Source organism: Rissa tridactyla, chromosome 1 (assembly GCF_028500815.1).
Source record: "Rissa tridactyla isolate bRisTri1 chromosome 1, bRisTri1.patW.cur.20221130, whole genome shotgun sequence".
In the NCBI taxonomy this organism is placed as follows: domain Eukaryota; kingdom Metazoa; phylum Chordata; class Aves; order Charadriiformes; family Laridae; genus Rissa; species Rissa tridactyla.
The window spans coordinates 46,595,297-46,621,532 of NC_071466.1; the positions used below are offsets into that span (position 1 = coordinate 46,595,297).

Sequence of the window (26,236 nt, forward strand, 5' to 3'; positions counted from 1 at the left end):
CCAAGACATCCTCTTCCCCATTATGGTGTTGCTTTCAGCTATATGTTATGCTGGTTTTACCATTTACTTCTTTTAAAAGACTTCTGACCATCATAACTTCAAATCTAGCTATATTCCATCTGACAAATATAGCTCAAGTTCAGCTTTTAATTACACCTAGTCTGCTTGGGAGTTTTATGGCTAAGAAGGCACTATCTCCTCCAAAATTTTAAAGAATCAGTGTGAATCAGTCTAGTGAACTCCATTAGCTTACATGAAAGATCAGAGATACGACTCATCTCTAAAACCCAAACTAAAGAAGTTTATACCAGAACCGGGTGAAGGAGAAGCAAGCAGAAAGGCAGACTTTTTCCCGACTCAGTCTTTTGGGATCCTAACCAAGCTTTTCAAGTCCAAAGACAGACCTCTTTAGAGGTATAAAATCAGTGATTATTTTGCAAAGTATCTTCCTAAATAGCATAGTGAAAAAACTGATGCCAATCATCCAGATGTTAGATGCACCTTCAAAGTGGAGAAGCTTTTTCAACAACAGCAAGTTGAAAGGTAGGAATAAATCAAAACTGCTTCTTGTTGAACTATGACAGTACTGCTCCATCTCAGAGGAAAAACCCGAACCCTCTGCACTCAGGGAATGAAGTATCTCTGAGAATTCACTGTGACCATACATTAGATGCAATGCTAGCAGAATCTGTAAGAACCGTATTATTTCTCAGAACAAAAATCTGAAAAAGATTATGTGGAAATAGTGTAACAATAGAGTAACAACATAAAAAATAAGTTAATAATTATATACAAATTACCCATACTATTTCAAGGAAATACTATCTATCTCTAGGTCGCAATTCTCAGTAAAGGCTTTTCAAAACTGATTTTTTTGGTATTTTGCGTTTGAACAACTTAGAGAAAACTTAAAACTAAATGCAGGGCAGATTATTAGCACTTTTGAAAGAGTTCCCGCAAGTAGTCTCAAGTGGAAGACATTCTTAAAATTTTGCTGTAACAAAATTTCCGTAACAGCAACTGTAAACATAAAGTGGTACAAAAAACCCCTAGAAGGTAAGTGTTTTCTTCCATTAAAGCCAGGGCATCCGTTCAAGTGTGTTTTCAGAAAGATGTATGACTCTATATTCCCATTAAACTTACAGAACAATTATATGTTTCTTAATGTCTTCAGAATTCAGTTCTAGGGCAGCTAGACACATCATGTATTCTTTCCTTCTTTTGCAAATGCATTTTTTAGCTAGCAAAATGGAAAACTAAAAATAGCTACTTTAGAGAAACAGAACCGTGTTTGTGTGGTCATATTCATGGTGTTATGGGACGCATCCTCTCTTAGTGGGAACAGCCATAACTTCGTCAACTTCATTCCCTATAACATATCTTTCCTAGCAGCAAACACAAAGGGAACTGATGATTTTAAAACTGCAATGTAGTAGCATGATAAGAAAAGTTCTTTTGAACATCTTATCCATTATGATTACATCTTCTGTTTAACATTTCATTAAAAAAACGAAAATGAGCACACAAACTATTTCAAAGGGGTTTTTAGCTCCACTCCCCTCGATATGTATAAAGACCATCAAAGACTAGAAAGACTATTCAAATATCTATTACATGAAGGACACATAATGACCACTGAAAAGAAAGACAGAAAAAAAGAAAAGACACAGAAGAAAAAAGTACCTTCGGGGAACTGTTTGGGGCACAAGGCACAAAGAAACTGCATATGCAGAGTTGTTTTAACAGATTTAGAACATTCTGGATTTCTTGTATACATGTAACTCATTTGAGTGTATTCAGAAAGTTAGGCATGTCCAAGATGCGTTTGAGTCACTGTAAGTATAGAATAAGTGGTATGCACATATGTACTTTTGCTGCAATGAGCCCAGTTGACCTGGAATGTTTTGGAACTGATGTGAACGTTATGAGTGAAGTGAAAACTGTACAGCAGATCTCCCATAAACTGTGTCAAAACTAATACTACCCTAGCAGAATAAAGGTCCTTAGTAGCAAACAAATCTGGAGAAGAACAGCCTGGTTGGAGGATGGCTTAGTTAGACTCTCTAGAAATATTCCTATCCAATATTTTGCTGAGAAAAAACTTTCAGAAGTTTGTACTACCTTTGCGCTCCTTCTTGCATACACATACTATTCATATCCTAGTCAAGGATATGAAAGGCTTCTGTGTTTTCTGTGCAACAAAAAGAGATGTTTTCTGGCTTCTTAGTAAAGAACAGCCCATTATGAAAAAACTTGCAATTTCATTTTTCACCTTTGTAGTCCATTAACTGTAATAGTTTTTAATGTACTTTAAGCATTCTTGAGCCTCTTGGGCTGAGTGAAAAGACACGCCAACAACCAGAGTGTCTAAAGGTTATTTTGGTGATACCAGCTTTCTTGAACCTTTCGTTTAGTGGGTCTTTATATTATCTGTCATAGGTTACAAATTTGACTCCTATCTGTTCAGAGTTTGAGGAGTATTTAAAGCTCAAATCAAGATCACTTTCACAATGTGCTAGATGATGTATAAACACATAGCCTGAACTCACTATCTTAAGGAATTACAATCTAATATATTATAATTTAATATGTAATATTTAAGAACTGAAGTAAGAATGTAGACCTTAAATGTGTCAACTGTAAATATTTTTGCATATATACACCCGTCAAGTTCTGTTTATATTGTTCTTGTTACATTAAAATGGAATATTCACTAAAATAAACATATAGTGTAAGTATTTCTGTGTGCACGTATGTATACACAAATGAAAACGAACAGATAAAGTATCTTAACACAAGCAGCTGGACAGCAGAACTGTGAATGAAAATTCCTCTGTAGGTCAACTGGTAACAACTCTCTTCAAAAAAGGGCTTTCTCAGAGAACTAACTAAAATAACACAGACCAGAAACAGAATTTAAGCAAAGTTCCAGATCGCTTGTTTGCTGACTTTGCTAGAGGACAGCTCAGATAGAAGAGAATTGTTGTTGACGCTAAAACTTCCTTTGAGGCTTTCGTATTTATAAAAGCATACTCGTATGTGTTTCTGTATTTATCAAGGTGGATAAGCTCATACTGTTGAGCATATATTCAACAATGTTTCTACATTTATTAAGGTGAATAAGCAAGCTTGATATATATTTGCACTATGTATAGATTATAAAATAATTTACTGCTGATAATGCGGAATGAATACCTAACTATATAGGATGACATACTTATCATTAGTTCCCTTTTTGATGCATGACTGCTAACAGGAAATTACAATTCTAACTATAACTTTGGAATCTTTAAATTATTTTCGATTTTGCACTAAGGATATTTTGGAATTTTAGTATTCTATTTTATAAGATATTAGCCAGAGGTCTAAGATTGCTCACATCTCTACAGGGGAACATAAAATAAAAACAGAGAGAAAGAATGGGACTTCTTAATATGTGGATTTGATAAAGTTATACTTTAATTGCTGCTATCATAGTAGTCAAGAAGCAGTTATTGTTGATTATCTGAAAATTACTTAAGAAATTTCCATTAATATCGTGGCTTAAAAGCTTTTCCAGAAGAAATAGTTTAGCTTCTTTTGTGACCATGGTGAATATTTTATATTTTGTTATAGAAAACAGCATGCACATTTTCAACAACAGAGTGTCCTTCCCATAACACCTCAAATAACGTATTCAATTTAAAATGTAAGCATGACATTCAGGCTTCATTTGCTGTTGGTGTCAATCTAAAAAAATATAAATTGATGCAGTCAGAAAATTCTAATCTGATGCCCTAGGGCCAGATCCAATAAAACACTTAGGCATCTAAATTTGGTGTTGAAGCAACTAACTTTTAGGTGTTTGTCCCCTAAAAGGGAATCTTGGGCTGAAGTGAACTGGATCTTGCATTCCTATATAGTGTATAGGGTAGGTATTGCCAGGCAGGTACCAGTTAGGGGGTGTTATGAGCATCCACTGCCTCCAACATCACTTAACTTTACCCAAACCAGGTACTGCAAATTGGGATCTAATGAAGTTAACAAGTAGAACTGCAGACTGCCGAAAGGAAATCATAGGGAGCTAGTAAATAGATAAACTATGCCAACAGGACTGAGCTATAAATTCCACCTTGCAGATCCCATATGACCAGAGTCTGGGTCATAAGGGCAAAGGGACAACGGAAAAATATATTTCCCTCTTTTGCACAAAGCACAGTGATTAGGGATAGTGCCCAGGAAATGTCTCCCAAGTTCAGTTCCCTCTTCTGCCTACAAGGAATTAGGATCCGCATCTCCAAGGGGTGTGTAGTTAACTTTCAAGCCATTGATTATTTTGAACCCTTCAGATCAATGAGTAAGAAGAGGACCAGGATTCAGCAGCCTAGCCCTTAGGTTCTCCTGCTATTTCTAGATTTAACAGACAACCTTGCCGAAGAGCTGAATTAGTATTCAGCCTCATAGAAAACATCAAAAATACACTTCTCACAATTTCAGAATGGCAGATCTGCAGGACCTCAGATAACAGCTGAGCAGCATAAGTGATAAAATATACCTCACCAAAACTGAGGGACTATCTAGAGCAAACTCTTTGAGTCATAGGAACTTTACTTCACCTGAAAAGACTCAGAGCCTTAATTTTAATGTAAAAAACTGAATGGATCTTTTCTAATATGGCTCCTGTACTTCATGTAAGTCCTTCTTGCAAAATCTGATCTAATAAAACCACATGTGCATCATTAAACAGTCCATAATTACAGGTTACAAAATTATATACTTGGTTTTGATGATGGCTGTCAAGTACTTGAACTAACATCGTGTACTTGAACTTATTCCCTTCTTCCTAGGATCATTTGCAGTCCTACAGCCTGCTTTCAGTAAATTTGGGAAATCTGTTATGCTCTAATAAGGAAAAAGTCCTGGAAATGTAGGATAATTGACTTCTCCGGTTATACAGATAGCGACATCTTGAGTTATGTATGAACTGTGGGGCAGAAGTCCTCTGCAGTGTCTCCTGCAGTCCCCCTGAGTCCAGACCAGGAACCTGGCTGGACCACAACATAACCCTTTGCAAATCTAAGTTTTCTTCTCATGGAATCCAGGGAGTGGGTGGAACTTCAGACGTGTACATTGCGTCTTGCCCCAACATGAAGCTAGGGCTAGGACGTGGCCAAGTTGCACCTCTGGAGTCAGCAGCTGGAAAATGTTCCCAACACCAACAGTTGACACACGATCTTTGAGAACAGAAACTCTTCCTGTTTTCCTGCAACAAATATCGACCCAGAGCCCCATGCAAACTTTCCAGTTTTAATAGGCAGCAAATCAGATACATAGAACCTAATTTAATCCTTGGTGGGATAATGACAACCTGACTCCAGTGGAAGCTGAGGTCACTCAAGGCTGTGCACACCAGAACCTGAGAACAGATTTTGAACACAGTCTAAGGGCAAATAAAAGAAAATCCAAACAAAATGGCACAAGAGATTTACTGGTAGTTTAAACCACCCCAGTAAAATAAGTTCTTGCCACCTATAATGATTCTGGCTGAATTTTAAATAGAAATGCATATAATCTTCGAAAGACTGGATACCCTCAAACTGGTATTCAGTTTGCAAGTGGCAAAGAACTGTTTCTAAATGTATTACACTATGTTGAGTGGACTGGGTAAATTAGCTCCCTTCTTTTGCGTTTATAATAGATAAATGGTATTTTCTCTCCTGTATCCAACTCATAGATCAGGTTAGACAAATGATTCACCTCTCTGACATATGCTAAGTCTTTTCAAAATCTGGTATGTTGATCAGTTGTCTCTGTTATAACTTTGCCTCTTTAAATTCTCTGTTGACTGTAAATAAATTTTCCCTGAGCTCAGATCACTTCCGAGATTTTTGGTTTTCATTTTTTTAATGGAAGAGGGGACAAGAAGAGAAAAGACAGGGCCTTCTTTACCAGGTAGGATCTCCCAGGTTCTCCCAGGTTCAATTTAAAGCCATTTCAGTTGCAGCTGATAGATTTCTGCCAACAAAAGTGGCTTAGAAGAAAACATAATAATGTTCAAATGTTTCGTGATACTTATTCGGAATTTCTGTTTTCCCCTCTTTCTTTTTCTTTTGAATCAGATGATGAAGGTGATGGGGTTTCAACAGTAAGAGCACCACCACCTACATATGTTTGTTTGCATCTTTAAATATGATTGCATTCTGACTGATTTGCAGTGGTAAGCAACAGTTTGGGAATCTGATTGCAAGCTCACAGTGACAGAAGTAGATAATTACTATCTCCACAAATATCTCTAAGTTAAATCACTTGTTTTAATACAGATTAGATTAGTATTAAAGTTACAAGATTGGTATGTGAGACATGATAAATGTAGTCATGACAGAAAACAATTTTTAATTTAGTATACCCTATCAATCTAGATAGCCCATGAATATTTACCATTAATTCAGTAGGCTGGAACAGAGGGGGTAAAAGGAACAAGAAATAGGTGGTTTGACCTAAACAAGGACTGAGGAAAAAAGGGAATTCTCAGCAGTTTTACCGAGAGCGTTTCTTGCAAAAACGTGAACTGGCAACAGATTGGAAAATACATTTGGGGTACCATTATAAACAAAGCTTTCAAAAAGACTGAATGACATGAGAAAATAGTAGCAATTCTTAATATGTACTTCTCTTTGCAGGATTTACCAGTCTGATTACACTTAAACGAGTAACTTCAAAGGCTGAAATAAAATCATTTATGGAAATTCAAAACAAACCTATTTGATCACATCATACTTCACAGCGGGGATACAATTTGCAGGGGCTGAGTGAGGGCATAGTATAAGCTAAAACAGGTTGTGTGTGCAATGAACCAAACTAAATGGTTTATATAAAAGAAATGTTGTTTCCATTAATTTTTCTGGTAATCCTATTAAAAATGCCACCTGTCCAGAATAGAATAGTCCAGATTTTAATTCTTTTTCATATCTCAGTGTTCAAACACAAGGCAGAGAAGGTATCGTAGCTGTTAAAATATGGCACAAAATGTCTTATTCTGGAATCTTCATTACTGCAGCAGTTTCTCTGGCTCTGTTTCAATGGCTGGCTATTATACCTTTTACTTTTCCTCTCATTTTGCTCAAAGAACTGATTTTTCCAATAAGCCCAAGGAATATTTTTTAAAGGATATGTCATATTACTAACCTCTCTTTCGTGAAAATGTTTCTAGTCCGTAACAGTTAAAATTCACATATATTAAGTAAACATAACACATGGAAATTCCACCACCACCCCTCCAAAATCCCCTGTAACAACCCTGAACAGGAACTTAACTTTGAATACCAACAGAGATGAAATGGTGTCATAATCAGCATAAGTGCATGTGGACTATTCACCTAGATCAAACACTTTGGTCATATACTCAATTAAATTTAAATCCCATTATATAATGTGTACCAGCCTCATTTTATGCAATTCCCTAATTTAATGGCTTGGTATTAGCCTTTTTCCTTTTTGCACACATGGACTAATTTTCACGGTGCTCAGTCCCTTTGGGAAGTAGGTCATTAAAGTCAACTGGATGGAGACAGAAAGTTAATACCTAAACAGTGTTGTATAAGGGCCAGAGACACAATAGTAATATAAAACTGTTTTTCACTCATCCCTCTCTGTAATATTTAAGAAATTCCTCCCTCATATAAATATTCTTCATTAATCTCAAGGACCACAAAATAGAAGAATCAAGAAATTTAGCAGCCTGTTATAATTTGTGAAAAAATAAAAAATAAAGATAAAATATCCCAATTAAAAAAATAAAAATCACAATTATAATACTGTTTAGCTGTCGAGACAGTACTTGTTTTACGCTGAAACAGTAAAATCATAATATTCATATTACCTTTCTCAATGTGTATTCTTTTTGTCTCATGTCCCACGTCATGACCAGCCAGATCACCCTCCTTAGGTCCAGGCAGGACATTAGGTGACAAACCCATCAGCATTTGGTTCATAGATAGCCCGTTCTGATGGACAGCTGCTAGACACAAGCGCAGGCAGAAAGAAAATGAGCCGTCATATTAACAATACACTTTTGTGCTTATTTTATGTCGTCTTCCTCTTAATTATACAAGAATTCTAACAATCACAAAGTTACTTAATTAGTGCTATCAGTATCCACGCAGCGGGAGAGCTTCTTCCTGTTACTTCTGGTTTAAAATAATTAATTTTAAAAAGAAGAATTCAGTATCTTTGGATGAAGTTGGATATTTGCAAACATTTTCTTGCTTATTTAACAAGAACTGAAAGGCAAAATGAAGCAAACCAAAAAAGAATAGAAGGTTCTACTTGAGATACTTACTGATTTACTTTTTTAAGAAGTTAGTTGTACAAAAGTTCTTGTTTATTAGCATGCCTAATATGCAGTCTCTAACTTTTTAAAATGAAGCATTGTGGCCTCCTAGGTGATAAACACTGTTTTTCAAAATACACTGCGCGACAGCAGAATTGCTTATTGGCTCGTCAGGTAGCTTGAAAAATCAGAAAGAGCTATCACCAGATAGCTCTTTCCAACAGTTCTCAAACAGACCTTCATGAGTCTCAAACGCACCTCATAAATCCGTATAAGGTAGCTTATACATATTTGCAAGCGGCTTATGCCAGTTCCATCAAAGCATTTTTTTGTACGTAACCCATAGTAGTAGTAGTCAACTTACTCTTGCTGGCACCACAAAAGCAGATGTGCATCAGGTGTGATGCTACCAAATCAGATAGGAGAGAAAAGTTATTTCATAAATAAACAAGTCACTGAAGTCATCCAGTATTTAAGGAACTCTGTTACGTTCACATGGGAAGAAATAATGTGCAAAGGTCCCACTCCTCTCTCTCTCCTGATAAGTAAGCAGAGTAAGCTGAACAGCACCATTTCTTAAAAAAAAAAACCCTGTCATTCCTTAGCAAAACCAATAAGTATCTCTCAATTTAATTTTTTTTTATTTAGAGAACAATAGAAAAGGTCTTCAGTGGTTGTAAAAAAATTTACTATTCAGTCAATTAAAAAAAAAATTAAAAATCCAGGGTTGTGAGGTTTGTTCCCAGAACTTTACTTATGAACTCATAAAAACCTGGCGAAATAGACAGGTAACAGTATACGGGATGCCAGTTTAATCTGCACTCTGAATCGTCCAAGTGATAAGAAAACAGAATTTTCAGCTTGTCATGGTCAGGCCTCATTTATTTTCTTTGCTAAGTCATTTTTCATCACATAGTAATGAAAGATCTTTCATCTGAAGGTCAACGAGGAGTCAGCTTCCTGAGTCTGCGGAGAGCCTGAAAGGAAGCAGTCTAAAAGACACATGTGCTGCATCTAATCAACACGACTACGTATTTCATACAGCTATTTCATGGCCTTCTATCTGCATGCCAAATCCTCCAGTTTCACCTCCTGACAAATGCCACTGTGGAAAGATGCCTTAAAAGCACAAAAACCCGCAATGGAGCAATAATAAAAGGAATGGACAAGTGTAATATGAATTTAAGGAAATATGCACAAAATAATAAGTGTTTTAAATGTTAATTTCCAGGCAGTTGCACTGGAATATCATAGAATTCAGGGTCTTTGCCATGTAATTTACATCCTCTATGGAGACTTGATAAAAATGGTACCACTCTGAGACACCGTGGCATAATTTCACTCTGCCCCTTGTGAGCTATGAGGTGATAATACTCTCTGTATTATACTTCTCACCGTTACAAATTTTTATATTTAAAAAAATCGTAAAGTATGCCCATTTTTAAACTGATTTAACCTAATTCTTCTCTTTACCAAGCAATTCTGCCACATAAAATGTTGCTTGTGAAGTCAGATTCAATTTAGACGTCAAACCAGAGTAACCAGATTAAATAAAACTCAGTTCCTTTAAAAAATGTTTACACTATATGTTCAGTTCTAAAAACTAATCTAGCAAATTGCTTCCCGGCTGCAATTCTGTATTCCATAGCTCATATCTTTATGTTTAATATGACATGATGGCAGTTTATATCAGTACCTGTTAATGTAGTAACAGATATTATGATACTGTAAACTGGGGAACATAATGTTGGGAGATAGTTATTGCAGCTGAACTTCCGAACATGATACATATGAGATCTATTTAAGACGAGGGCATTTTGATTAGAAAAACCAGCTGCACCTAATCAAATTTAAAGTGGTGACAAGGAGAAGAATGTGACCTACGGATTCTGTCTGAAGAGCTCTCGGTCCGTGCAGGAGAGCTGGACACACTGCTGCTTCGATGAGAGGATGGATGGCTGCCAGGTCTTCGGCCCTCTTCAAGAGAAGGAGCAGGAGAAGGGCTGTCTGGAACACGCTCCTAGACCCCAGGAAAGAACAATTGCAAAAAAAGGCAATGTTAAACTAAAACTCTGTGGTTTCCAAACATCAGGTCCCTAAACACTACCTCCCTCCTAAATCACAACCTATTCTTTCCTCTGTTGAGGTGTCCAGGATTTGCAGAGTATTCTCAAAGGAAACGTAGCAATTTTTGGACACGAGACCTTATGTTTTAGTATGCAATGTGAGCGCTGCTCATCCCATCAGGCTTTTAAACTGCCTTCTGGACTGCTTATAAAAATAAGGTTTCTGTTTTGCTTTTGAGTGTTGTTTTTTCTCACTTCTATCAGCATGCTGTTGAACTGGAAATATACGTTTTGTTTACTGGCTTACAGACCTCAGCCTTACGTGACGAGGACCAATGTACTTTTGTAAATTAATAAAGACCAGTCATTGTTGGTTTAGCTTATACTGAATTTTACTCCACATCTTAATTTTGAACTGGCTTCTTGAGCAATGACATCTTACAGAACTCCTCTGGATCATAAAGGAAATATAATCTCCCTACTGAACTTATGTTAGTAATGTGGCTGACAGTCCAAACCTCTGTTGATACCATGGAGCACAAAACCTAGAATAAACCACATTTTTTGGAAAAGTGTGGCTATATCACTACTTAAAAATGGGGAAAAACACCCATTCACATTTTTCTGTCCAGGGAGAGGCCTGGCATGGTAGCCACGAGGAGCTATGACGTACTTCAAGATGTTCCTTGATTTTGAAAATTTGAGCACAAGGACTGTGATGGTTTGAACCACACTTCTGCTGTGTGAGAACCGTCAATATGTAGCAGATAGATATATCTGATATTTACACAGAACTTTGACAGAAACACTAAACAAAGGGAGCTGACTGCGGAACAGTCCTTTCTAGAAAATTCTGTCTTGCCCTGCAGTTTCCTCTTTATTGCTAATAGCTCCCAAGACTCTACGTCATTGCTAAAATACGTGTGAGTTAGGTTGGTTTGGTCGAATAGTGATAAAAGTAAATAGTTCCTATAAGGGAAATCTACTGGGGGGACTGAAAATTACAAACTAGGGGGGTTTTGGTTGTGGGATTTTTTTTTTCCTTTTGATAATTGAAATCCTGGCCCTAATGAAAAAAAAAATTAAAAAAAAAAACAAAGTAAAACCAACAAACAAGCAAACAACTGTGTACATTCAACTCACTAAAAGCTTTCAGTAATGAAATATAGTTAGTATGTGTTTAATAATACAGATGAAAACTTACTGCTGTAAATGCCTACAAGTTTTCCTGAAAAGAGCATCACATTCCTCACTCCGCAAATTGCTTTTGCAGCAGTCATTACTTTTCATGCACAGTAGCTAGATGAATATTTAGTTGAATGCATTGCTATGAAATTTAGCAATATGACCAACTATAGTAATCAATAGATTTTTTCCAGGTAAGCTTTATAATAAATATTTGCTAAACTTGAGATTCTGATTGCAAACGGATTCAATGGGCCTATTGATGCAGTGGGAGAAGACCTTTCAGAGCAGTGTTTCAAGACATTTAAGTGGATTCCACTTTAATAGTCTCGGGTTTTTAAGTCAAAAACATTGATGAGGATAGTTTAACTGCATCATAGCTCTAGGCTTATTATGACTTTGATTGTGTTTATATGTCCATGAACTGGGTATTCAAGAGGAGGATTATAATGCAGATGTTTTCAGAATGTAGAAGATTTATTTCTTTAGATTTAGGAGGATTTAAGCATGCACAGCGTACAGATTTGGTATAAATTGGAACACGCTATATTTAATCATTCATTTAGTATATAATTTCACTGTTTGGCATACAATGTATTGTTCTTAGAAGGGTTTCATTAAAATGAAATCCAGTGAGCACATAAGATTTGAATACAGAGCTGCAGAGTAAATTAATTTATTTAAACAGCTTAATTTGTTTATCCTATTTATTTATGTGCGCTTTTACAGCACGTATTATGAGATGGGGAGAGCAAAAGGAATGCACAGGACAACAAAATATAATTACTGCACAAACAAAAAAGATAATGAGTTTTATTCACATATAATATGACAGAGCAGACAAACTCTATGAGAAAACTATATATACCGGCTTTATCAATTCATTTGTAAAACACCCTTTAACCCCAACAAAACATGGGATGGAACTATGCAGAAATGGAAAAGAAATTAATTTAATACCCTAACTCATTTTTTATATCCTTGCTTCATAATTCCACAATCAATAATATAGTCTATAGCAATTTTTTGTCTTTATCAAAACTAGCTGCAATAATAAATGAAAATGCTATTAATAATAGATTGAAATAGTCTGTACCTCTAAAAAGTCATAGTGATAAACTAATGGTGCTGGAATATCAATATAAGCTGTCTTCCTTACTAGAGATTTTGTGTAGAAAAGATGGATTTTGTCTGTGGTAAAATATTAACTTTACATTTAGACTTACTTTAAAATTTTTCAAGACAGGAAATATGCAAAAATCTGTTCAGTAAATAACCCAGATGATCAGAGCTATTTTGTAACTTCTGCAAAATGCCACTTTTGTACAAGTAAGTCTACACGACACAGCAGAGAAACAGAATTTACTGCGTTATAAACCTGGCAATAGAGATCACGTAGGAATAGTGTCCACTGTCCACTATTTTTCCTAAAACTTGTCCACTTACAGGAAAAACTCAATTCCGCTTAATTAAAGGTATCCTTAGAGAACCTGGTGTTGGCTTGTACTGTAATTAGTCTCGTTGTCTCCCAATATATAAATAAATAAACAAGTAAATAAATAGAATGTGAATGACTGCTTTGCTAAAGTTAAGTATGAGGAAACTGTGTAGGGTTCAGTTTGAAATCAACATATCTGAATGTAAGTATTTAAATGCAGTTTTGACACACGAGCTGAAGATGAAACTTCAGACACCTGTATCTTGGATGTCATATGAAGTGGCCCACCTTGGAGGTAAGTGTCTCCCATTTCCGTCAATTGAGATATAGACAATAAAGTCAAGGGAACCTCCTCCAAAACCAGATACCTACGGCTCAGTTCAGCTGCTCATATTTGAGCCACTGAAGGGTTTTGAGATGTCCGCACCAAGCTGACAGAGAGGACCTACAAAAGACCTGCTGCCTTTTGGAGTGGCAGCAAAATGCCAAAAACATTGTCCTTGCCTTACTGGCTGATAAGCTGAACAGCTCCCAAAACTCTATTGACAATATTTACTAGAAAACAAGAAATACAGAATTATTTATCACTTGTAAAACATAACCCTCACTAGCCACCTTTTTTCTCCATTTTTTGCATCCCTATTTGTTTCTACAGGTGCTCACTCGCAAGTAAAAAGTAGTGTGAAAAATTTAGGGCATATGTAGCCATCTAACATATGGTTGACAAGTTTTTCAAAATTGGTAAGACTCTCAATTAGGCATCAGAACCAGAGGCTGTATTAAGCAATGGACAACATACTCTTAAGGGTCAAATCAGGAGCATTTCTTATCTTGGTGCTCTTTACAATCTGATCCAAATCACGAATCGTAAGCATTTAAGAATCTGACATTTAACTCCTCCAAAAATGCTCCTACCATATATGAAACTTTGCCTTTAGGGAGATACAATGCAATTTCCTGTACTCCTACTCCACTGGCATCACAAGTTACGCACCCTCAATATAAAGTCCATTTCATAAATAACAGAATTGTTCTTGTGACACTGGGCTTTTCTTTTTTTTTTTTATTTTGTAAAAACAGGTAAAAGATCTCAACGGTCAGAGATTTTAACGCGAGATAGAAGTTGTCTCTAGAATTAGAAACCCCTCCAATTTTGTTCCAGAATACCACATATCACTCACAGCATAACACTGTCTCCGTCTCTCCAAGTAAAACAGAAGTTTCTTGAGGGACTTACAAACTTTTTTCTGCATTTTTCAAACAGCTCTCTACATAGATACAAAGATCATACTGTAAAGTCTCATTCCAAAAGTTCCTTTTAAGTAACTTCCTATTAAGATTATCTTAATATATCAGTAATGGTATCCAGAACACCACAAATACTTTCTTCCCTGTATCATACATATCTTTTTCCTCTTACCAGGTCACAAAGGCAGTTATTCATTATTAACCTCTTTTTTGCCTCTTTTCTTTCTGCTCCAGTAGCACGTCTTTGCTGTATGAAAAGTGCCTCATTACCTCCTCAAACACCTACCAAAACATAAACTTGATGGAGTTCAGCTGTTGGTCCCTATATCACTATCCACGAGAACACCTTTCAGGTAATATATGTAAGATTAATCCTCCTGTTCCTAAAAAAGGTAGACAAAGAAGTGATATCTCACCACCTCAGTCTTTCCACAAACATTCTTTATTCTTCGCCATTCCTGTTCCTTAGTGATAAAATTCCAGAATTATTCTGACAAAATTTGAATACGCCTATTTCCAATAGCCAACCAGTTTTGCATACACAGCTTCATCACCTGCGTATATCTCTCCTACAGGTATTTTCAGTCTCAGCTTCTTCCTTTGTTCTAGTTTGCTTCTCCATAAGACTTATCTCGTGGGCTTAGCCATCCTTTAATTTTAGTCATGGACTGAGTTCTAGACATGCAACTAAGTATAGCTGCAGAAGTACATCACTATTAAAACCGGTCGGCTCTCTTGATGCCCTCCAGTGTTGAACAAACTCCTTTAAGGATGTTTGTGCTTTAAATCATTGACCTGCAGAGGATAAAATCACTTATTTTCAGCGTCACACTTTTGAATAGTTTAGGTAACTTCATACTGGGGAAAGGATATGTGACATGCTGTTTTCATACACTGTTAATATAAAAAAAAAATAAAAAAGCTTTTATTCCTACCTTTCTGGGATGGCACCTGGCTTCCAATCTTTTTTTTTTCTGGTAAAATTACAATAAACTCTTTCACAATGACCAAAACACAGCCTTCTTACTCCTCAGTTCCTTACTGACCTATTTTTTGTGTGAGAAGAATTCCAGGAATGGCTTTCTTGTAAAATGGCATGCTTATTTGACATGGTATTACTTGAATAAGTAAAAGAAATTAATTATACTTTGGTATCTTTTGTATTCCTTGAAAACAGGATATTTTGCTTTTACAGGTTCATTTTTCCTTCAGCTTTAGCCTAAAATGCTGAGACTCCAAATTAACATTTATTCCTAAGAATTACAAGATGAATTTGGCAATTAATTATTTCCTAACTTCCTCAATCACTACTATAGAATGCGTGTTATAAAACTGACTAAATGCTATAAATTTTCATTTCTATTTCCTTATTAGCACAGTATTACTAGCTTGCAAAAACTCTTGCTAACTTTCCACTGATGCCCGTCACCTTTCTCATCTTGTTCTTTCTTACAGACGTGCTTCTAATCCCAATTCAAAAGTCAGGAGTTCAAATGTTTTGTGTTGTCATTCCTTGCACTATTGTTTTAAATAGTGGATCTATTTTTTACAAAGAAAATTATCCATGATATTTGCATACGACTTTTTTTCTCTCTTTGTGAGTATCTTGAACTTATTTACCTTTTGGAACAATTTAAGTTAATTCTATTTCTGTTTTACTTTTACCTCTGCAATTTTTCATTGATTCTACCATGCTGTTCCCATCACAAGAATACTGATAATTGCCAACACAAAATGTAGAAGGAGATCGACAGACAAAAAGACTATGGATTTGCTTGATTTTTCTTGCTCTGTTTACTGTGAGGTTATTGGGAATATCGGCAGCAGTCAATCGCCAGGAAGTCAAAACAGAAGGTTCCCAAGTAATCCTGTAACATGATGAAACTAGAGCAGCATCCAAGGCGTTGACAGTTTGGAATCGTGATGAAGCTGGATCATTCCTGGAAGTGCCACAGAGCCTCGTAGGACAAAATTCTGTATTTTGTGGATTTTCATAAAAATGTCCTGACAACTATTTTGGACCTTCTTATTTTTTGAGTGTATCCTTTCAATTGAATTTATAATTTATATTTTGCGTTGGAAATGTATGTTTGGACTAACAAACAAAATATTCTTCGGAGGCACACAAAAACCCCCATGCAACATGCAAAAAACCTCTTCATAGACGTGCAAAAAACCTCTTCAAATTGAATTAGCAATTTCTTATTGGAAAGTTGGAAAGACTTCTGCTTTTTTATTTTTTTCTCTCCTCTCTTGAAAATCTAATCTTACTTGAAAAGCAACCATTCAAGCTTAAGAAGCAGCCATGGGAATTCACCCCTCAAAGTCAATCCAAATAGTACATCCAGCCAAAGACCAAGAATTCATGTGACTAAATGTAGTTGTCTACAGTACAAATGTCTACATCTGAGCTAGTCACCCTAGGCTCATTTTTTACCCATACATTTATGTTTCCAAAGTACAATTCACCTCACTCTAAAGTACAAATCTAAAATAGGTCCAATGAATTATGCCCTAGAAGACAGCAAAATGAATTCCATCCAGTGTACCTGGCCTCATGGCCATTTTGTATCAAATTAATCTTACACCACGTACATAGTTTCCTGTTACACATGTGAATATGCAAATTGCCCAACAGAAAAATTTGTACTACCTTCTTTCTGGTGTGTGCTATCTGTAGATATCTATTTTACATTCCACAAATTAATTCATATGCGCGTAGGGGTGCTATTAGCTTTAAACTGCACCTCAGAAACACTCATGTTAAAACAAATAATAGGATCCCATATTATTTTAAAAAAAGACAGTATTCTTAGTTACAACTTAGCAATCATCCTCTAAGTTTATTATTAAAAAACTGCATTAAAAATTAAAATAAAGAATTTTAATCATATAGATCGAACTAATTAATGAGGTGGGACATAATGTCCTCCAATATAAAGATGATTAAGCCATAATAAAGGAGTTCAGCTACACTTTGACCTAAGATTTTCCCATGCTAAAGGAAGAAACAGAAGTGTGTGTGCATATGCATATTTATATTAACATAAATACAAAAAAAAAAAGGTTATTCTGACTAACCTAGAGATTTTTTCTGTTATGTGCAAGTTCATACAAATAGTTTTAAGATATCATATTTTCTGCAGTCATGATAAAAAGAAAAAGAAATATTCATTTGGTTTACAATATACTTCAAACTGTACAGGTGTATCATAATTTTCATGTTTGCTTTCCCAATATGTAAAGGTAGATGGTTTAGGAACTGATAGATAGTCTTATTTTTATTCTAGAATATTTATAGTAATTGCTTTTTACTATTTACTTGTTTTATATTAAATCAAATTTCTCCTTATACAAAAAAGAAAACTTGATTTTACTTCATGTATCAGATAATGAGGAAACAAAAGTAGTTTCACTGTTCACACTTGTGTATAGTATATTTTTTGATGCATTCAAGAAAATAAAGTAATGTCAAAATTTCTGTTTTGAATGCACAAATATCTCTAGAAGTAAAAGGTTATCTGAAAAGGCACATGGTTTTCAGGTCAGGCATCCAAAAAGGGCATTTCTGCCAATTTTGGATATAATTAATTTTGTTCTCTTTCCATTTCTGTAAAATGGGTATAGTATACCCAGCTTCGTAGGAATTGTGCAAATAAGTATCTACCTCTGTTTGCACAATACTTTTCCTGTAAGGCACAGAAAACTTTTGCATTCAACACGGGATTCAGCTAACATAAGTTAAATAAGACTGGACCAGACCCTGATTTAAGAAAATTCAAATATGGAATAACTATTCACTGAACGAGGGAGGAGTTCTGTGAAAAACACAATCTGTGATGGTGAAATGAAAATTGCACAATACTATACGGATGGAATGCTGTCACATTAAGGTTATAGAGGCATTCTGGTATTTCCTAATGTTAGTCCTATGTCTTTTGAAACTCGGTGATGGGCCTATAACATAGGCTTTGGATGTAATTTTACTCAATGAGTGAAGACAGGCACATCTAAAGATTTTACAGTAACACCTGATATATTGACAATTCTGGCAGTTTTTTCAAGTTTATAGTACAGGAAAATTCTCCTTCATTGTAACAGCAGCAAACTGGAAGGTTTTTCTATCCAGGATGTCTAAGTGGACTTTCAAGGAGCTTCCTATGGCCCCTGTCTCTACAGGACGGCGTGCCAGCCCATTCCGAAACATAATTTATCTAATCCTAAAAAAAAAGTCATAATTTTGTAACTGGAAAAGAAGTTATCAGTAAACTCTTCTGCACTGAAACATCTTACGATGGCCAGTACCTTTTGGTATTAAAAGTCTGCACTGAACTCAAGGCTGCTCACACAGCAGTTACAGAAAACTTAAACTGAAGCTTCCACAGTCCCTTTCTTTGCTGCCCACCCCTTTCTTCCTTGTTTTTCTCTTAGAGTCCATTTCCTTTCAGGTCCACTCTCTGAACTTGTTCACCACCACTGTGACATGAGACATTTAAACGTACTCTGTTCCATCACCTCTGTATGGCCATGTCATACCTCTTCTTTTTGGCTATTATTTGGACTTATTGACAATAATTTTAGGTGAAAAATATAGGAACATTAAATTACATCAATAGGAACACACATATATTGCCAATAATAAATGAAAAAGTGGATGAGCATTAAAATAAAATTTCACGTCACAATAGACCAATAAACAGATTATTAAAAAAAGAAAAATAACCTGTCAGCAGCTACCTTGGTTAAATAAATTACTAGTAAATTTCTGCTATTGGGTAACGGGAAGATATAACCTTATAAACAAGTACAACGTAACCACTGCTGTGAAACATTTGGAGAATTAGCAAAATTTAGTTTCATGTATTTAATATGCAAGGGAAAACTACTGTGTCACTGGTCACTTTTTCAGCTGAAGGTATTGGTTTCTTCTGCTTTATTCTTAATTCTTTCTATAAGCATTAGTAACATTATATGGATACAGTGCAATTTTTGATTCTGGGGCATGCTGCTTTGTTCTAAATATTACAACATAGAATTATTTAAATTCCTATTAATATGAGGTATGTCCTTTATATTTTCATATATCGTTTCTGCTGAGTGAAAAAAACTGATGTAGTGAAACTGCTAACAAGCTGAGCCTTTGAAACCATGGGCAGGTGATGAAAGCCACCTCATGTCTAAAGCATCCCCAGGTCACAGCTGTCACACTCACTGCAATTCATTGCTGTCACAATCTGCTGTCCCTGCTTGCTGTTGCTCTCCTCTTATTCATCCAACTCATATATCTAAACATTCCATTACAAAAAGACATCTAATGTTCGTCTCATGTTCGAAAGGGCACAACACTCTCCTGAAATATAATTCTGAAGATTTTAGAGCTCAGAGTTCACTGCCAAAACTAAGGTGTTGCTTTGCAAGGCTTCCCTTGTAATTTTGTCTTTGTCTCGTCTCCTGAACGTAGCAGGATAAAATGTTTGGTTAGTACATGATCTCAGCTTTATTCCAACTTCTTATCATGAAGAAATGAAATATTGCCCAGTAATAGAAAGGCATTTGAAGCTTTGTGGGTTTAAAGATAACGGCACTAACTGTGAACTCGGTGAATTGGAAGGGAAGGTCAGCAAGTCATCTACTGTGGCACTGTTCACAAAGGCAATTCTTCTATCCAATGAAACAGGTTGTTTATAATCTGAAGACTCAGATTTTCTAAGACTTAATTTTGTTCTTTGTTACTTAATTAGATAAGGTTACTATTGATTTACTTTTCAGAGTAGAAATTTCTCATAGATCTCCTAACTTTCAAGCAGAGTTTAAATTTGTAAATGTCCTGTACTCTAATTTCAAATCAGCTTGTGGAAACGTTGTCACTGAGAAAAACATTTAAGTAAAATTAGGGTTAAAAAATGAGCCAGAAGATAATGGAAACAAAACCAAAAAGTCTAAAAAATGTAGCAGAAAAAGAAAGGAAGACATGATTCTAATAACAAACAGTTTTGGGAAAGAGAGCAACTGCACTATTTATCCATTTCTGTAAAAATAAAGAGAAAGGAGGTTTGACCTTCTCACTTACATCTATTCTCCAAGATATTTATTTTGATTATAGTATAAGTTATTATTCAGAATCTTTATATTGCCAATGCAAGGTTCAAAAAGTATGCTGATTAGACAGTTTCCTGCTCAGCTACTCAGTTCAACGGACGCTAAAATCACAGCTTCTGACTATTCCTAGTGAGAAACAGGTAAATTGCTAGTGGCATTATGTCTGTGCTCTGGGAAGAAAATCCCCCTAACGATGACCTCATGCTTTTGTGTTGCTGGGGTTTATGTTTCAATCCTGTTCAGTATTAAAAAATAGGAACATAATTACTTGGCCGTGTTACCTCTATACACATGACTATATTCATCTGCAATAGACAAAAACAGAAGACAAAAATCTAGACATACGTTGTACCACAAAGGGGCTGAGGGAAAGAGTATGAAAGTCCTGGAAGAGTAAATTCCTGAGCCCTTACAGTACTATTGAAATAACTATGAGCAGTAAGATCTTACACTTAGAAGTGAGTTTTGGATGGCAGATTAACATTGTGTTTATGCATTTACCTGTAGTATAAATGTATTGTGGGTGATAAGCCACAGGCCTTGACTGAAGAAGTCACGATAGCGCTTAGGTAGTGTCTCCATCAGGTTCTATGTAAATGTCCCAAAACTCTAACTTAATCATGGAGACTTTAAAAATTGTGTATTTTACCCTTGAGTGAGTGCACTTTTCTAAACAGAACTTAGGTTAATTTGGCTATTTTAAAAAACATCTTTTTAATTTATGGTTACGTGCAAACCAGATGGGAACACAAAACCTGGTTTGTTAAATAACTTGCACAAGATGTTATGCCAGGAGCAGCACAAAAGTTGGCAGCTATGATGAAGTTTTTATTAGCATGAATAGGGGATAGTTGAATTTTCAGAAATTACAGAGATAAATAGCGTAGATTATTAATACAAACAAATGCTTAAATAAGCAAGATTTTGAAAAAAAAAAAGACTTTCCAATTACAAAGTGCTGCTAAAATGTTTCAGAGAATCAAAATTGCTAGGTACTTTCAAAATCTTCACCTAGATTATAGCAAAACTATCTTTCCAACTTGATGAACTAGAGGAATAACTCATTCAGTTCAGGAACTCTGGAATAAGGAAAATCTTCTGGTATAGCACTGCCAATGGTTAAAATAATGTACATAGTTACATGATGACAGAGTCTCCCTTTCCTAGTCCAGTACTTTTAAACCTACTAGACAGGTTTAGATGAGCTGAGCCAGAAGTACTTCTTAGTTAAGTGCTTCCTAGGTCCAGCAATGTTCCCATAATGGGGTGAGATATGTGAACGCACCAGGACCTGTTTTCCACAAAAGGAAACCTTTTCTACACAGCCTAGGATCTGTGCTGTGCTCCAAATGTACGTGATTTTGGTAACTGGAGACAAAGATCAGGGGGCACGTTGGAGTATGCTCCCATACACATATTTAAATGTAGGCCACTAACTCAGGCAACTTTAATAGCTAGAACTGGCTTGTAAAGCAATTTTACAAGCTAGAAATCAGCTTGTCAAAGTTTAGAAACAGAGGGTTACCAATACTCGTGAAGGTCAAATTTTGTACTCCTACATACAAAATCAAATAGCTGACAGAAAACGAAAGAAGGGAAAATAGTGGGAAAAACAGTGAAAACAAAGTTTTGTTGCCATAGTAATTCATACTTCTCAGGTGTCATTTAGCATGTGCTCCATCCCAATCTTCATTTTTTAGATACCACTGTAATACCAGCGGTCACTGTTCCAATTAAGAAAATAAATTTAGAATGAAATAGAGCACCACATATGTTCCAGAGAACTTTAGTATCATGTAACTCTTACTAAACGCTGCTCAAGTGAAAATAGAAAAACAAAGCTGCAGAAATTACCATGTAATCAAACAGTTAGTTAGCAGCAGAGTATTTATATTCCCAGGATATGGGCAAGATGGACATAAGGAGTGAAATCTAGCCTTGCTGACATAGCACCTAAAGAAACAATTCTAAAACCAATGTCCTAACTCCCCTTATCACCAAAGGTGAGAAAGGCAAGCCACTGAAGGCCTCCAAAGAAGATGCTACATTTCAAAGTGCAGATCATCAGACCATATTTTTCTAGGTCAATAGCAACATAGATTTGTTGACTTTTGACTGAACGGTTCTTTATGATTCTGGGCTTGTTTGGTTAAAGAAGACACATTGAATGCCTCAATAAACTCAGATCTCTTCACTCTGCTTAAATCATGATGAGCTTCAAAACTTTTGCAACTCTTGATTTGAAGGTCCAAGAGATTTTAAGCTTACCCAACTGAATTACATTAATGGACAGATTTCCAACATACCCTAAAATATCAAATAACCTTGCCTTCACATGTCTATTTCCAACATATGAATGTTACATAAAAGCACAAAAGTTTGTGGACTGTCTGTATCTCATCTATTAGAACTAAATAGGGATAACAGGTAAAATGTAAATACCTGAATAAATGCCAAATCAAATTATAAATATCTAGTGGTAAGGGAGAAATGACTTTACAATGAAAGCAGATCACCTTCCCTCAGAAGTAGAGAAGACTCCTTGCCTGTGGATAATAACACCACAACTAGATTAATTTAGTTACAGGCAGCAAACAAAGCCTAAAATGGGTAGACAATTTCAGATATCAGATATTTTTGAGATATCTCTACAATACTATAGTTCTGGCCTGCAGACTACTGGGTCTGTTCTGTGCAGCTTCATTCCATTCTGTTCCAGGATTTGGCAATTTAGGTTCTGCAGAGGCAAAGTATCAAGCTTTTCAGCCTTCTTCAGATAATTTGCAGCATTTCAGTTCAAATGCTTAGGTTTAAAAGTTGGAACAACAGTCCACTCTAATTTAAGAAAGTAGTAATTTCTTCCTTGATATCTTGAGGAATGTTGCCATTAGATCACAGACTACGGAATATGAGAAATCAGAAAGCTGTGCATTCTGTACGAAAATGCTTCAACTTGAGCACTGTTTTAATATTGATTTAGAGAGGGGCAGGAGAACTGAGAAGGTAACACTGGCCACCAGCAGCCTACTGGACTCCCAGAGCTACCACAGTTGAGTTTCTCGTACATATTGACTTTATGACTTACCTTATAACATCTGACACCTTTACAATACTTAGAACAGTTGTGAGTGTGCTAGAATTTATTTATTTTATCGTTTAGTATAGTTACCTTAATAACAGATGTCTCAACTCTGGATGGAGGACTCTGCACTTGTGCTGCCGCTGCCATGTTGGCGATGGTACTAAGGTGATTCATCTGGCTCATTGCCATCGTGACAGACGCTGGAGGTAGGCTCACAGGAATTAACGGGTGGGGCATCATCATAAAAGGAAGTTCCAATCCTGGTGGAGGAAAAAAAATAAGGAAATAGGTTTTTTAAAACACTAATTGTCTATTTTATTTTTTTTTTTCTCCTGATGGACGATATACAAGCGATGGGTGACAAGATGGTTCACACTGCAGGACAAAGAAGCTGTACGTCAGTTCAGTCCAGGATATGCATGGGTAAATCACTAGCAACCATGGAGAGTTTCTAGCCACAAGGAGAGGCTATTAGACCTCTTAGTTTGTTCATATCAGTGTAACGTATGATATCATTGCTAAGCAATGGCTGTTTATTATCTTCTTTAATATATGCTGTAAGGTGCCTTAGCAATGCATTATTATGCCACTGATGCACAGGTTAGCAGTTATTTTAAGTATCAATTTTATTGCGTACATATTTGTTCTTTATTGTCTCCGCTTCCCCTGCTTAATGCTTTAAAGGAAGTATTCCAATATTCCCCACATCTTTGATTTTTCATCGCCTATTTATATAAACACAAAATAAAGACAGGAATTGGATAACTGCTGATGTTAGTGCTGAAAGATGTCAACCCGTACCATTTGGCAGAAGGTGGTTCTGTTGAAGAGGGTTGAGAGGATGGCTAACTGGAACATTATGCTGTCCAGGCAAGTTGGGGTGGTTAACAGAGGCCTGTGATCCTTGGGTGGGGGGAGACTGAAGTTTTTCTTTATCCCAAGAACCATCACTGCTGCCTGTGGGGAATGAATATATATTATTTGGATGAAGGAAGACTCCAAATTTTCAATGTCTGAATTTGCAAGCAAGGCCAGCAACCTAACCTGTTTTGCAAGTGGCAATTTTTTTTTTTTAATTTATTTTTTTAGTATGTGGGTTGGGGGAACGACTTGTTTTTTCCACCCTCTGAAAAAGATATGTAAGGATAACTTTTTAAAGTTAAGAGTTAGAGCACAAACCTAAAAATATTATAGTTGTTCTCATTCACATTAAGTTTGTGTTTGATGCATACTTTACATATACTTTTGCCAATCTTAGCAAGTAAAACTATATATGGCATTTGTTTTATACGTGAAAGAATACTTTTGCCTGCAAAATGTCTAAAAAAAGAGTACTGCGTGTTATGTCAATTACAATTTAAACTACCTTTGTATTTCTTCTTATATTTGTGAATAAATAAACATTAGAGGAAGTAACTAAAAATTTACTTTAATGAGGGCACCGACATTCATGTATATACACTTGGCTGATGATTCTATTTTGTATATTCGATTTTTATTTCATATTATTAGTTAAAATGTAAGGGATTATTAATCAATTCCTGCAGTCTTCTGGCAGTGGAATGGACTAACAGCAAGTAAGAATGTCAACAAATTAGTATTGAGATGAGCAATAATTCATACATTTGAGAAATACCCTTTTTCACTATTGCAGAACTCCTCATAAAAAAATACCCAGAAAATTAAACAGAAGGATACAACTAAAGGACAATACTAAAAATTCATACAATATTATTAATTTGTACATTTATCCATAATAAAAAGTTTAAAATCTTCCAATGTGATTACTTACACTATTCATGGTGCATATTTATGTAAATGCTGAGATTGAGTATATGTATGTTTATGCATACAAAGTAATCTATACACTCATTGTATGAGTTTATTTACCATATACAATCAATAAACAATGTTTGAATATATTAATAAATATGTATATATGCATGCGTTCTCAGCAGTATTAATATACACATCAGCAATATACGATTGCTTCCTTTTTAGTATAGGGCACAATTTCACCCTCCTGACTTTGAAAGTTTCTACTATTTGCATGGGAATCTCTCTTGATAAGGAGTTTAGGATAACATTAGTCAAGACCTATTTAATCTATACTCAGTTTCTATTTAGCATCAGGGATTACAGAGAAGTGTGTATTTCTGAATGTTTTTTTAATATACATCTTACTACTTAATGAACAACAGGACCTGAAAAACAACGTGACTAATATCACCTCCTCCTTACTTCAGTAGAAACGGGATTAGCACATTAGTCTTGACACTTCTTAACAGTGTTTTCATGGTATGACAAAAGCACAGAAGTTGGTTGAATTCCAATTTAATTTCTCTAGATCTATTAAAAACCTGATTGTAAAAGCTGCACAACATAGTTTATAATGAAAAATACGCCATTATTGCCATGATTTTCTTTCCCTAGTTACTTCATGAAGACAGTTAAGGCTCAATATAAATTCTAACTCATTAGCTCAATACTGTCTCAATCCCAGTGTAAATTGTTCAGAAGTAGGTAATGAAAATTCAGTCCAAACTCTCCCGCAATCAAACAAAGCAATTTTATGAAACAATGAAAAGAATCAATTATCTGAGATACTTTTATTATTTTGCAAGAAATTTTCGCAACCTTTACACAGTCTACATAGTTGAGTGGTTAATATATTATTTGAATCTCATCACCTCTGATAAATGAACGTGTTTTCTTGTATTTTGAGAACTCAGAGACTCTCAAAAAACCATGAACCTACTTTCAAACACGTACGTAATTGAATGAGCTAAATCTTAGCTAGAAAAATAACT

The 26,236-nt window shown here is 35.5% G+C and overlaps 1 protein-coding gene across 6 annotated transcripts in view; it reads right to left on the bottom strand.

Annotated features, from left to right (window-relative positions):
- The window catches only part of DACH1 (dachshund family transcription factor 1), a 367,284-nt gene that overhangs the window by 95,787 nt on the left and 245,261 nt on the right, over window positions 1-26,236 (bottom strand). For 2 of the 6 annotated variants that reach the window (XM_054220220.1, XM_054220239.1), the window contains exons 4-7: window positions 24,228-24,383; window positions 23,514-23,686; window positions 10,193-10,328; window positions 7,859-7,996 (exon numbers count right to left, since the gene is read on the bottom strand). In XM_054220220.1, coding sequence (XP_054076195.1) covers window positions 7,859-7,996; window positions 10,193-10,328; window positions 23,514-23,686; window positions 24,228-24,383 — 603 coding nt within the window. The remainder of the gene's footprint in view (window positions 1-7,858; window positions 7,997-10,192; window positions 10,329-23,513; window positions 23,687-24,227; window positions 24,384-26,236) is intronic. The other 4 variants (XM_054220259.1, XM_054220269.1, XM_054220230.1 and 1 more) reach the window with 3 other exon arrangements.